The 14,954-nt window shown below is 41.3% G+C and overlaps 1 protein-coding gene across 1 annotated transcript in view; it reads left to right on the plus strand.

The window, feature by feature from the left end:
- The first annotated feature begins 1 nt into the window (after position 1).
- Positions 2-14,954, plus strand: part of dennd2c (DENN/MADD domain containing 2C) — a 51,540-nt gene continuing 36,587 nt past the window's right edge. The window contains exons 1-5 of the mRNA XM_060932364.1: positions 2-553; positions 4,416-5,566; positions 8,116-8,240; positions 9,337-9,452; positions 9,644-9,802. Of these exons, the coding sequence (XP_060788347.1) occupies positions 4,653-5,566; positions 8,116-8,240; positions 9,337-9,452; positions 9,644-9,802 (1,314 nt within the window). The 5' untranslated portion in view covers positions 2-553; positions 4,416-4,652. The remainder of the gene's footprint in view (positions 554-4,415; positions 5,567-8,115; positions 8,241-9,336; positions 9,453-9,643; positions 9,803-14,954) is intronic.

Here is a 14,954-nt window from a genome sequence, read left to right on the forward strand (position 1 = left end):
CCCATAGAGCTGCAGATCCACTGAGAGGAAAGAAAAGTTTGTTCAGATGGCAAACTGACAGCAGGACACAGAGCTCACAGCATTCACGCTGAAACAAACCAGCTCTTAGTCTGGTTTAAAGTGGTGTTTGTTGTTGTAGGGTGTGTTTTATTTTTTAACAACTCAAGAGAAGAATGAAACTCGCGTTTTCTGATCAAATCCGTGTGTTTTCTTGCCGAAGACGACTCTGAAACCTGAGAGAAACAGAGAGGAGAATGAATAGGACTGAGCTAACAGGCTAATTAGCACTGTTAGCTTCTATTTCCATGGCAAGCCTGCGACTGGGCGCCCATATGTCTACTTTTAAACGTTTATAAACGACGAAAAACGGGGTTTGGTATCGTTTATGTTATTAAAAAAATTATTTTTACAATAATAAACATCCTGGAAGAAAGTTCTCTGACGGAGTATTTTTCATGGTTTTGTTTCCAAATATTAAAAAAGCGCCATGAAATGTGGAGCTGTGTGGAAATCATGGCTTTTTGTGAAGTTTCTGTATTGAAATTCATCTCAGGTGAGTGTTTTAAAGACTCTTACATTCATTTTTCGTAAAAAATAAATAAATAAAAGGCTTAACTTTTTATAATTTACTTAAGAGAAATGATAATATTTCACTATCCTCGTCAGTTTGTGTACCTCAGTGTTCAGGTCTAGTTGAATTAATATGGTTTAGTTTAATGAATAATGATACACATTGAGTTGAGTTTAGATGTTTTGTTCATCACAGTTTTCACTCCATCCATGACCTGACCTCATCTATGTTTCAAACTATTTCCCACCATCCATCCATCCATCCATCCATGGCAAGTTCCGTCATGTACAACTTCATCTACCTGCAGTGTCTTTCAGTGCCAGTCAGCTTTATTTAGGGACTGTGTGGGATAATTAAAGGTTGTTTTAATACTAATGTCTCATTTATACTTGCTGACCTTCGGGACGGCGGTTGACTTGCTGACTTTGGGACGGCGGTTGACTTGCTGGACTTCGGGACGGCGGTTGACTTGCTGGACTTTGGGACGGCGGTTGACTTGCTGGACTTTGGGATGGCGGTTGACTTGCTGGACTTTGGGACGGCGGTTGACTTGCTGGACTTTGGGACGGCAGTTGACTTGCTGGACTTTGGGACGGCGGTTGACTTGCTGGACTTCGGGACGGCGGTTGACTTGCTGGACTTCGGGACGGCGGTTGACTTGCTGGACTTCGGGACGGCGGTTGACTTGCTGGACTTCGGGACGGCGGTTGACTTGCTGGACTTCGGGCCGCGGTTGACTTGCTGACTTTGGGACGTCAGTTGATTTGCTGACTTTGGGACGGCAGTTGTCAAGAACGGTTTTGCGCTCGGGTTTCCATCGGTGGGGGGTTTATAGCATCAACGAAGCTGACTTTATGTTTGGACTGTTAATGTTATAGTCATGTCTGTTGTTGCCCAAATGAGGATGGGTTCCCTTTCAAGTCTGGTTTCTCTTGGTTTCTTCCTCATGTCGTCCGAGGGAGTTTTTCCTTCCCACTGTCGCCACAGGCGTGCTCATTGGGGATAGATTAGGGATAAAATTAGCTCATATTTTAAGTCGTTCAAATTCTGTAAAGCTGCTTTGCAACAATGTTTATTGTTAAAAGCGTTATACAAATAAACTTGACTTGACTTGTGTAGGTGTCGCTCAGTTCTCCTCGTGAAAGCACAAGCAGTCATTTGGCGCTCCAGTTGTGTTGTGGGTAAACAGGTGGTTCAGACAACAAAGTGACTGCTTTATCCTCGGTCTGAGGCAGCTGTTTCATCTTAACGTCTCGCCTAGCTTCATCCCTTTCCAACAAATGAAAGCTTTCTGGATTTTCGTTTTTTTTTTTTTTCCCTTAATTTAATCACCCGTGCTGAAAAATCTAGCTTGGTTTGACCAACGAAGAGCTGCCAAAGCACAAACTGAGTTGGTCAAAATGGTAGACCGTTTTTGGCGGTTATTTTCCAGCTTGCTTATTACGCCACAAAATCTGTCAAGTTGCCTTGTTATTTTTCATATTTTTATCCTGGTCAGGGTCACGTGGGGGGGGTCTGGAGCCTATCCCGGGGACACTGTGGGACACCAGTCCATTGCACATGCACATATGCGTGCATGCACACACACACACGTGCTCACACACTCATTGATGCCAATTTTAGCATAACCAGTTGACTCTCATGTTTTTGGACAGTCAGTAGAAATCCGAGAACCCACAGGAAACCCATGCAAACTTGGGGAAGAAAAACATGCCACTCAAACTTGAGCTCAGGATCAAACTCAGGGCCGTGTATCTGTGAGACGGCAATGCTGGTCACCGTGTCACCATACTGCCCTGTTTTGCTCTTTCCTTAAAAATAACTTGTGATTTTTAGCTGTACTTCAGAAGCTCTTTTCTTTCTATCAGCACTCACCGGATGGAAAAAAATGGTCGACCAGCTTGTGTGTTTGTCAGAGGGAACCCATTATTAATGGTGTCAGGATGGAAGACTAGTCATCCTTCTTCTGAAATGTGTGATGTGATGTAAATCTGCCTCAGGTCATTGAGCATAATGTACTCATGATACACGGTTGAACACCACCACGGGTACCACAGATGCGAACGCTGCCAGGTATTTTCCTTCTGGACCGCCACATACCGTTGGCACGTTTTTACAAAAAAAGATAAAGTTGAGCTTCTAGTTAATGTTGGTAGTGGGCTGTATTTAAGTCAGCTTGACAACACATTAGTGGACAAAACAGATCTTTTTGTGTGTTTTGATTCATGCTCTCGGAAACGATACGTGTCTACCAAAACAGAACTACAAAACGGCATCATCTATTTTAAACTCAGGGTAATGGATAACAGATGATGTTTGTCATGCAGGTTTTTTTGTATGAGGCATCGTGATGCTATACTAGAGCTCATGTTGCACCTATAGGTTGTATTTTAACATTCCAGAGCTAAGGAACTTTGGGAAAACTTAATTATTAACATGTTCCACCAAGGAACATGAATTCCAACTTATTGAAATGTGCCAAGCTTCGTTGTAATTACATTACAGTTTGGTATCCTCTAACCCCCTCAGACAGCCTGGAAGAAGCACATGGTCTTATATTGGCACTTCAGAAAAGACCTTTAAAAGTTTTTAAGTAAACCTATGGAATGAATTATACGGAGTCGTTTGGTTTGTTTGCACCAGAATGACATTGTTTGTGACAAACCCTTGACCCGACAACCAAAATACTGTGGCCAGAGTATGCAAGAGCTGTAAAACTCAGCCTGCAGAATAAGACTACATCCAGGCTTGGATTAAACATCTTTCCCAAAAAAAGAGGCTGGAATGCACCACGATGACAAACCATCATTATGGACTTTTCTGCTGATCCTTGTTTCCTGCATGTCAGGAAGCACAGAGGAAATCTTCCTGCAAAACTTGACATGCTTAAACGTGCACACAAGTGGGTCATTCAGTTGATATGGTGCGCTAATCCAGGGGGCAGGGTTTTGGCTCTGATCTTTCATGGATTCCAGCACATAATTATTTTAGGTCCAGTATAAAGGCACCATATGTGTCTGTGTCTAATGGAATGCAGCACATAAAATTATTACTATAATACTCCTAGATGCGCCATACTGAGGAATTCCATCACGTCTTCCCGTATGTGCGCTTTTCAGTCTCTTCAGCGCAATGTGCAACGTGTCCAATACGCTTTGGCTGTGGATGAGGCGCTCATGTTACGGCTGCCAGGTTCCATCCCAGCTCCAGCAAAGGCCTGAGAGACAGGATCCCTGAAAGTATTTCGAGTGGTGTTTACTTGCGTTCAGCTTGTTCCACAGACACCAGCTTACTAACATGCATGAAAGGCCACATATTTAATTTTTATTTCTTTGATTCGAAAATGCCTGAGTGTCCTCAAAGGCTGCTCTTGTGCTCTGGCAAAAGGCTGCCTATTATGTGAGCATGGACGTAAAAATACTTGAAATGCCTGTCCTTTTCGTGCAACGCTGAAAGGGCCGTGTTCTCAGGGAGTGAAATTGAATTACATTATTCTCGAGGGTGTTATGTGTGGTGGTGCTTGGGGACACCCGGTTAGAGAGGGAAAAGTGATGAGGGGGTGGGGGAAATGGCCTAGTTGCTGTGGGTGATGGGCCTCTGCAGATGACCTGCACAATGCCTCCAGTTCCTGCCGTTGTCTCTGTCCTTCTGTTTTTGATTATTTTTGGCCACACTGCTGACCTTGACAAAGACAGTTCTTTGTGCATAAAGGGAGGAAGCAGCATCCATGCAACAGCTTGCTGTAGCCTCTGTTGTTGGCATTCAGCCGAACTTGTTCAATAGTCTTGTGTTTAGTTTCTTGTATATCAATTTACTTTTTTTGTTGTTGTTGTTTACTTTGTAGGAGGCGGTTTGATTGAATAATGCTGCAGAAACTGGAAATTGGAAACCTCAATGTGTTACTCTAAAGCAGTAACCGTGAACCCTGTTAACCTGTCCTGAGGGTGGGGACATTTCATCCTGAATAGATTCACCATTCTGCTGAGTACTTTATCCTGTCCAACAATGGCAGATCGACACGTGGGCTTCCTGCAGTGATGTCTGTGCAGTGAGGACTGGCTTGCTCTGTGGCCTGCTCGCCATGCTGGCCCTGGGAGTAGACTATGGCAAACCAGGAGGAGGAAGAAGAACGGCGACTGCATGCCAGTTGCCTGCTTCAGGGAGAGCGTTGACAAGGGAGTCTGGCATCAACATCAAGCAGAAGATCTCACAATGGGAGGGGCTCAGCCAGCAAGAGGGCACACATGGAGGGAGGCCCAAGACCCAGGGCACCCCTGTCATACGCGCTCGTTCTGGGGATGTGAAAAATGGCATTCTCTTGGACAATAAAACTGAAGGACTCCATAGAAAAGCTAACCTGTCTCAAGCCAAAAGCATGGGTTTGGATTTCAGGGAAAACCAGACTGGTCACGGACAGTTAACAGTGGGACAGAAATCCGTACCTGAGCACAACCGACCACTTTTAAACGACAGTGTAATCTCGACTCCTAGGACTAAGTCGTCACCAGGCGTGATCCGAGCGCAGCATCCTGTAAACAAACGGGATGCTTCAAAGCAGAAAAGTGATAATGATGTCATTGACCGTGTCATGGACGACGATATCGCATCCCTGCCCGAGGGTGACGAAGATCCTGATGACTCTCTGCCCCCTGGAAACTTCTACACCTCTCGGGGGTTTTGGAGGAGACTGGAGGGCGAGGATGCTCCCTGGAAGAGGGAGAAAGATGCCTCACCCGTCTCAAAGCATCTCAACTCAGGAGGCGCTCAACTGAACCCGCAGAATCCCATCATACCGCCACCTAAACCACAACGCACATTCCAGTACCAAGGAGGCAACATCCGACCTGCAGATTCAACCAAATGGGAGAAGGTAACTTCTCCTGTGACCCAATCAAAACAGCTTCGAAAGCATGATGTCATACGCCCACCCGATGTCCCGCCTCCACCATGTCCTGTCACCAGCAGCAATGGTATTTCCAGAAACAAAAAGAACAGGTGAGTGAATGAGGCCAAGTGAACTGGTGTAGTTTGTTTATTTAGCCTCAGGTGAAAATAAAACAAGTTTTTTTGTACATATTAGCATATTTTAAAAAGTTTGCTGTGCATCATGTAAGGAATAAAACAAGATGGGGTGTGGTGTTCAAGGAAAATAATCAGTGAAGGGATGATGTGATGCAGCCTGGCGTGAAGTAGAGTTACTGTATCCCCCTGGACTTAATTAGTTTCTCATAATAGCACAAACCATAACATATATAACATGTTATCACTTCTGTTATAGCAGCTATTACAACAGTCATTCTTTCACTGTCTCGAAGTTAATAAGACAAATATAAAATGGAGCTAGCTATCAAGAATCCACAAAATGTAACATCAGTTCTTAGACTTTCCTGTTGTAGAAAACTTGGTTACAGCTTCACCTCTGGCTGTTACAAAACACTGACACTGGAGACTCCTTCCATGATGAATGTTAAATAAATATCTCCATACAAAAAACTTCCATGAGCTAGCTAGCCATCTTTTGCCCCTTTTCCACCAAAGCAGTTCCAGGGCTGGTTCGGGGCCAGTGCTTAGTTTGGAACCGGGTTTTCTGTTTCCACTGGCAAAGAACTGGCTCTGGGGCCAGAAAAACCGGTTCCAGGCTAGCACCAACTCTTTGCTGAGCCAGAGGAAAGAACCGCTTACATCAGCGGGGGGGGGGGGGGGGGGGGAGTTGTTAAGACCAACAACAATAACAAGACCGCGAAAGATCGCCATTTTTAAGCGACGAGAAGCCGCAGCTGTACAAACACGAAGTCATCCATTATTATTATTATTTGTTGTTGCTGCTGCTGCTTCTTCCGTGTTGTTCTTGCTTCGATATTCGCGCCAAGGTTTATGCAAACGTAGTGACGTAACTAACGTATACAGCGACGTAATGACGTGGCTTCCCTTAGCACCGCGAGCTATGGAAAAGCAAACTGGTTCTCAGCTGGCTTGCAAGTTGAACGAGTTGTGAACCAGAACCAGCACTGGCCCCGAACCAGCCCTGGAACTGATTTGGTGGAAAAGGGGTATTTTTTGAGTTAATGTCCGAGAAAGGATGTCATTTAAACACGTTCCTTTTTATTAAAGAGCATTTATAATACTAGTTACAGATTTTTAAAAAATGTTTTTTTTGATAACTCTTCCTTGCTGTTATTATTTTTTTTTTTGTTGGTCTGTCAGGCTCCATTTGGTCATTTGTAATTTAAAAGCAACCCTTGTGTTGCTCATCTCAAAAAGGATTCATGGAAGACTCGTTGTAAATTTACTGTAAAACGGACATGTGAATTTAAAAAAATATAGTAAAGATAAGCGTTGAGAATCGGTGAAATACATTACGACACCATTTTTAACTCTGCTGATCTGTGTTCAAATACTAAAGCCTCTGGTCTCCATGTTCCCACCCTGTTACATGTTTTAGGCCTTTGTTTGTTTGGTGTCTCCAAGTGGGGGTTCTCGGTCTCTATTCAGAATCTGATGTTATAAATTATATATGTCCTTCCTTATTATGAGTCTAAGGACAGCATGGCTTTTTATGATACTGGGACTCCAACCAAAACTTGCTGATGATGAAGTCTGTCTTGTTTGTGGTTTTGCAAAGAAACAGATGTCGGCTAATCAAATGTCTAGATGTCTGCTGTGTAAAAGATTTTAGTGGCTACAAAATCTAATTTTCTGTGTGCATCAAGAGTTTGGGTCCCCAGCTTGTTTCAAGGAAATAGCCTGCATGGTCTTATATATATATTTTTTTAAAATGATGCCATCAAAGTCAAAATTTTTAATATCACTTCAACACCGTATGAAAATCATTACATTAACATGACATGTAAATTTGAGATGGGAAGAGACTGAAACCTGCATGTTCCGTTTCTGAGATCCTCTCTGTCAGTTTCACTTCTTCGCTTGTCCAGGCTTTGGAGCTGGAAGACGGGAGAGGATGAGAATGTTAGCCGTCTTGGCTCCATTCCAACTGTGATGTCAGGTTTTCTCTACAATAGTCTGAGCCTATTGTCTCCACTCGCCCTAGTTCTGTCTCAGCCAACAGTCCAGAGGTCACATGGGGCTTTTTTATTTTTAATGTTAATTTTCATACGTTCTTGTGTTTTCAGAATTTTCTTAGTCATTTTTCATCTTTCTCTTGATCATTTGTATCGTCCGTTTCTGCCTTGGTGGTGTTTTTTTTTTTTTTTTTTTTTTGGGACATGGGTGTGTGTTTTAGAATTCCAGCTGTTCCAGAACACATTCCCGTTAATGACTGAAATGGGAGACGGAGGCGGGATGTCACCTGCTCCAATTATCACATTTCCTTTGACCTTAAATGACCTTGTTATAGTTTAATGTGTGGGCTTACGCACACACAAGGCAAACTTTGTATTATTGACTCAGATAATTGATTGATTGATTTGATTGATTGATTGATCGATTGCACTTTCAGCATACATGTACCCTTGTGGTTTTTTTTTTTTTTAAAGAGGGAGATCAAGAGTGCTTTTTCAATCATGATGTACCATATCCCTCAACAGGAAGTCATTTGAATTCGAGGACGTGGAGCGTTGGACAGCTCAGCAGGGGTCCAGAGAAACCGAGTCACGCCGCTCTGGGCTGTACCACACCCGGTCACAAGACAGCATCTATGAAGACATCATCTGTGAGTCTTGACTCAGACTCATGGACTCGGAATAAGAGGAAACCAAAACACATGCGTAACCGAAAAGCTATGATGATGAAGCACAGAGTGCAAATGGCAGGTTTTTGGACAAGAATGGGACCGAACAGCTGCAACTAAGCAAATGTTAAACACAGTCTGCAGGCATGCTGGGAAATCTGGAATATGAGAGACAAGTTACCGCTTCAGGGAACATGGAATAGGCAACGAAAGCATGAAACATCATCAAATTTGACAGAGTGTTTAATCATAATGTGTGTTTAACAGATGGTTTCATTCATGCTAATAACAAGATCTGATTTTGCCAGTTACAGGATTATTTAAGCAGTCACCGAAACAGCATCTTTATCAAGATTTCAGGAAATCTGATAAAGCCATGATGATTTAAGTCTAATAATTGTTAGGTATTTATTTAATTTGATCTGAACATGTGCACAAACAAACTGAAAAGGGGGGGCATTTTATTGATTTATTTTTTCCAGAACCAGAAAGTGCACTACATTTGTACAATTAGCAGCCTTAAAAAACTTCCAAATAAATATTCAGCCAAGCAGAGAAGTGCCTCGAGAGTGGACTCATTGGTAGTAAATATCCTGGAATCAAAAATACACAATGGATTAAGTCCGGAATAACTGTCACCTCCCTGAAGTTGACTGTTGCTAGGCTAAATAAACATCATATCACAGAAAACTTCGCCATAACAATCCCACTGTACAAGCCTGAGATTTGCCTTGCAGTCAGAAGTAGTGTTCAGTCTCCCCTAATTCTATTGTTAAAACGAATCTGATTATTAACTGACTTGTGTAAACCCGGATTTTGCTTTCCGCATAATTAGATTACATGAATAAATGTAAAACCATTGGCAAAACCCAGGAATCGCCAGTTAGTCAAATTATCGCATACTTATCAGATTGTCTTGTACATCTTAACCCTCACAGCTAAACTGTAAAGCTCGACATTAAAGTTTCTAGTTTGAATCTTGACACCTTTACTCTACAGCACGCTCAGTATAACACGAGTGTGTCTCATGATTGGAAATTCATTACGCTTATTCTGTGTGTCTCAACTCTTTGTGTAGCGGAAGTGCTAAGGGAGAACCCATACGAAGACATCAAACCGTCTCCTATGTGTCTTCCTATCATGCGCTCCCGAAACTGGACCGTTACACAGAGACGGACGCCGTGCGCCCCGAAGGTGACTTCTCAACAACTACTATTTTTATTTTAGTTTAATACTGACTAAAAACAATTTGGTCAGGTGTCCCAGGAAACCGGACCATGACTTATTTCCGATCTTGCCGTGCTGATTTGAACCTTTTTCAGCATTATATTTTGCTATACAGTTTCCCGTTTTTGACTTCCTCTGTGCATTTTCTCACACTGTAGCTGCCTCAGAAACCCCTCACGCTACGAGCCAATACTGACCGATTGCACGAGGTCTACAAGCAGTCTATGGCATCACAGATTCAAACCTCAAACCCAAGTACAGCTAAGCCATCAGCAACAAAGCAGGCTACCGCCTACAGAACACAGCGCCAGCCTCAGGTAATCCAGCGTGCAAAAACCTGATTCACCAGTTATTGTATAATGTTATATTCATGCTTGAATAGATCAGAGTAATGCGCTACTCATGTTCAGTTGTTTGTGAAGGCAAAAACCTGATGATCAGATGAAAGTCCAGGGTAAAAAAAAAAACCACATGACAATGGGAATGTCGGAGGAAATGATGAGAAGAGGCAGGAAATGCCCTTCATGGAGCATTTGTAAGACATAGAACGTTATCATTCATCACATCTGCCTCTTACTACCAAATTTTGACTGACTAGCTATAAATGGACATGTGTTCCAGTTGGATAGAGTCAGTCTTGAACAGCTGGTGACAGCAGATAGATACGTTCAGAGTGATTCATGGTCTTAGTTTAAATAATGCACTTGAGGCAGTTTAAGCACACACAAACATATGAAGCTAATGGAGGGAAGCTGCTTTCTTGATGCTAGAGAGGTGCGTGTAGAGGTAAGAGTCACCCTCAGCATATTGCACATGTTAATCTCCTGAAACTACAGTCAAAATAGTGGCTGTTTAGTTCTCCTTAATGTTGATGATGTATGATCTGTATATTACCATTAATTACGCAGAATAATGCACGCTCTGAGGGTATTGTCATCAGAGCATTTTTTAACATAGTTACTGGGAGACCAAATGGTCTCCCAGTGGCCAGATTTGGTCTCCTAGTCAATGCCAAACCAGCTTCACTGGGAGACCAAATTTTAAACCAAGTTATGTCTTATCATTCAGTTCAATTAGTTGCAATTAATTAACCAAGTACCATTTAAGTATACATTTAACAAGGAAAGCGAAGATCTATGTTATAAGAGATATATATGAGTGATTCCACGCTTATAGGTACTGAAATGGGGACATGAACTTATTTTTAAAAATTCACCTAAAACCATTTCTTTTTTTACCATCAGGTCACAAAACATGTAATCTTTAATGAATGATATGTTAAAAGATAACTTTAATTTTCTGAGATGTAATAAAAACATATTTATATGCTAAAGTCAGAACGTAACAGAAGTGTTGTGGACATATACAGTGGCGCTTGAAAGTTTGTGAACCCTTTAGAATTTTCTATATTTCTGCATAAATATGACCTAAAACAACATCAGATTTTCACACAAGTCCTAAAAGTAGATAAAGAGAACCCAGTTAAACAAATGAGATAAAAATATTATACTTGGTCATTTATTTATTGAGAAAAATGATCCAATATTACATATCTGTGAGTGGCAAAAGTATGTGAACCTCTCGGATTAGCAGTTAATTTGAAGGTGAAATTTGAGTCAGGTGTTTTCAATCAATGGGATGACAATCAGGTGTGAGTGGGCACCCTTTTTATTTAAAGAACAGGGATCTATCAAAGTCTGATCTTCACAACACATGTTTGGGGAAGTGTATCATGGCACGAACAAAAGAGATTTCTGAGGACCTCAGAAAAAGCGTTGTTGATGCTCATCAGGCTGGAAAAGGTTACAAAACCATCTCTAAAGAGTTTGGACTCCGCCAATCCACAATCAGACAGATTGTGTACAAATGGAGGAAATTCAAGACCATTGTTACCCTCCCCAGGAGTGGTTGACCAACAAAGATCACTCCAAGAGCAAGGCGTGTAATAGTTGGCAAGGTCACAAAGGACCGCACGGTAACTTCTAAGCAACTGAAGGCCTCTCTCACATTGGCTAATGTTAATGTTCATGAGTCCACCATCAGGAAAACACTGAACAACAATGGTGTGCATGGCAGGGTTGCAAGGAGAAATCCAGTGCTCTCCAAAAAGAACATTGCTGCTCATCTGGTTTGCTAAAGATCACATGGACAAGCCAGAAGGCTATTGGAAAAATGTTTTGTGGATGGATGAGACCAAACTAGAACTTTTTGGTTTAAATGAGGAGTGTTATGTTTGGAGAAAGGAAAACACTGCATTCCAGCATAAGAACCTTATCCCATCTGTGAAACATGCTGGTGGTAGTATCATGGTTTGGGCCTGTTTTGCTGCATCTGGGCCAGGGCGGCTTACCATCATTGATGGAACAATGAATTCTGAATTATACCAGCGAATTCTAAAGGAAAATGTCAGGACATCTGTCCATGTACTGAATCTCAAGAAAAGGTGGGTCATGCAGCAACACAATGACCCTAAGCACACAAGTCATTCTACCAAAAATGGTTAAAGAAGAATAAAGGTAATGTTTTGGAATGGCCAAGTCAAAGTCCTGACCTTAATCCAATGGAAATGTTGTGGAAGGACCTGAAGCGAGCAGTTCATGTGAGGAAACCCACCAACATCCCAGAGTTGAAGCTGTTCTGTACGGAGGAATGGGCTAAAATTCCTCCAAGCCGGTGTGCAGGACTGATCAACAGTTACCAGAAATGTGTAGTTGCAATTATTGCTGTACAAGGGGGTCACACTAGATATTGAAAGCAAAGGTTCACATACTTTTGCCACTCACAGATCTGTAATATTGGATCATTTTCCTCAATAAATAAATGACCAAGTATAATATTTTTGTCTCATTTGTTTAACTGGGTTCTCTGTATCTACTTTTAGGACTTGTGTGAAAATCTGATGATGTTTTAGGTCATATTTATGCAGAAATATAGAAAATTCTAAAGGGTTCACAAACTTTCAAGCACCACTGTATATTCTCAATTTTAACAATGTAGAATTACTTTTTGAAACATAGGAAGGTGATGTTTTAGCAAATATAATTAATAAACACGTGTAGTAGAATAAACATACACATTCTTTCAATAAGATTAACATGGTATATAGCTAGATTGTAATTAATTTGTAACAGACGCGAGATGGACAATCGTAACAGAAGTAATGTAACAGACATCATTTTGGAACTCATAGGCTTGACTTTGGCATATAAATATGTTTTTATTACATCTCAGAAAATTAAAGTTATCTTTTAACATATCATTCATTAAAGATTACATGTTTTGTGACCTGATGGTAAAAAAAAAAGAAATGGTTTTAGGTGAATAAGTTCATGTCCCCATTTCAGTACCCATAAGCGTGGAATCACACACACACACACACACACACACACACACACACACACACACACACACACACACACAAGATCATGTTGGTTAAGAAAAACAAAACTAAAATTTGGTTGCTGAGATGGCTGATGTCAGAATCCGATGTCATTATTGTGTAACTTTGAGTGTCTTTGACATAACATTTGTGCTTGGTAATTGCTCTTGATAGCTGTGTAGTCACTGTAGTGTGTTTGTTTGTATGGTGATTGGTGAAGCATTTTGCATCACAGAATATGCCGCAGCGGCGCAGCCGCATGGACTCTGGGGCCTGTGATTGTATTGCCCAGACCAGTTGGTCTCCTAGTGGAAAATCCTTAAAAAATGCTCTGATTGTCATTATAACACACTTCACCAACTGCACTGTTACTCAGAGTAATGACTAGACGATTCGAGGTTAGAGTTTCGATTTATGTATCAGATAGGTTCAGTACTGAAATCTGATTGGCTGATCTGTGTTGAAAGGCATCATAAGAGCCTTAATATGGTCTCACCCATGACTGCACTGCTATTGGTGAAGGTTGCTGGTTTATTATATCACATAAAATTATATATATGTGTGTGTGTGTGTGTGTATATATATATATATATATATATATATATATATATATATATATATATATATATATATAAAATGTATGTGTATATATGTATGTGTATGTATGTATGTGTGTGTGTGTAGTGTATTATTATATCCACATTCACTGGATATGAGCAGTTACGTGCTCTGATTGGCTACTCTACTACTAGGCTATCAGCTCATACCGTGAGTAGAGGAAAAACAAAATGGCGGTGCGTTTTGCTGTAACAACCGAGGACAAAATAAAAACTCTCCTCCAAAACAAAACCCCAGAAATACAAAAAAGCAACGAAATATGGAATGAATATTTAATGGTAAGAATGATATATATTTTTTAATCCCCCTCCCAAGAATTATTATAGCATTTTTCACAAATTGATGTCATTTTGCCGCATTTTTTTTTTTTTACGTGTCCACTAAGCGGAAATGATTTTGCCGGGCATTTTGTATAATAATAAGTGCAATTTATATAGCACCTTTCTCAAAACCCAAGGTCGCTTTGCAATTATAGGGAACAAATAAATTAATAAGTCCACCAAATAGAGGCTAGGATGTCATTCCAGTGGTGTAGCAGCCACAGTCCCACCAAAAGGCGCATGAAAACAAGTCCTGCACAGCTGCCACGATGCCGCTGGCAACATCACTCGGAATACCACGCCATGGATCTACAAAGTGAGCACAGAAGCACCGCCATGCAGAGCACCGGTACGTCCCAAACCGCCTACACAGCCTCTGCGACACAACCGAGCAACATCGCTCAGAACACCACGCCAAGCACTAAAGCACAGAGCGCTGGACAACCACAATGTTAAAATGAGCAACAAGCTCACTGCAGTCCATAGCAAGGAACACAGGCATCACCCATGGCGAACCAAGGCCTGGAGAGAACCGACACCCAAAACTGGGTCCGGAGCTACACCACAACCGGCGGACAAAAACACTCAAATGAAAACAAACATCAAACTACACAAACGCACAAAAAAAATAAATAAATAAAAAAGAGAGAGAAAATAAAAAAGCTCCGGTGAGAAGCGGCAGCCAGAATGTGCACGACATACTCTCAACCGGAAGCGGAAAAAGGTTTTATTTATCGAATTTGCAAAAAATAAAAATGCTCTGTTTCTCAAAATCCAGTGAATATGGATAGAATAAAACAGTTATTCCACTCAATCTTGTCGTACATGGCTTATAGCTAACTCGGTACTATGCGCCTCGTCGGTTATCAGCTCATGTACGACTTGATTTCGTGGAATAATTGTTAAATATCTTTGATAGCCTGAAGGATCTCAAGAATAACTTGTGATTCATTAGCTGAAAATATCTCAATAATGATGAGAAGGGCACGTAGCTATGTGTAATCATGTAGAAACAGAGGTACTTTGCTTGTTTATTTGAGCTACGTTGATCATGCTGTTAATGCGTAATTATCACAAAGTAGTCTCATATCTGAAAGGATGAAATTAGAGAGATCAAGACTTTAGTTTACAGGTATCTCCGACTGAAGACGT

The sequence above is a fragment of the Neoarius graeffei genome, chromosome 10 (genome assembly GCF_027579695.1).
Source record: "Neoarius graeffei isolate fNeoGra1 chromosome 10, fNeoGra1.pri, whole genome shotgun sequence".
Classification (NCBI taxonomy): domain Eukaryota; kingdom Metazoa; phylum Chordata; class Actinopteri; order Siluriformes; family Ariidae; genus Neoarius; species Neoarius graeffei.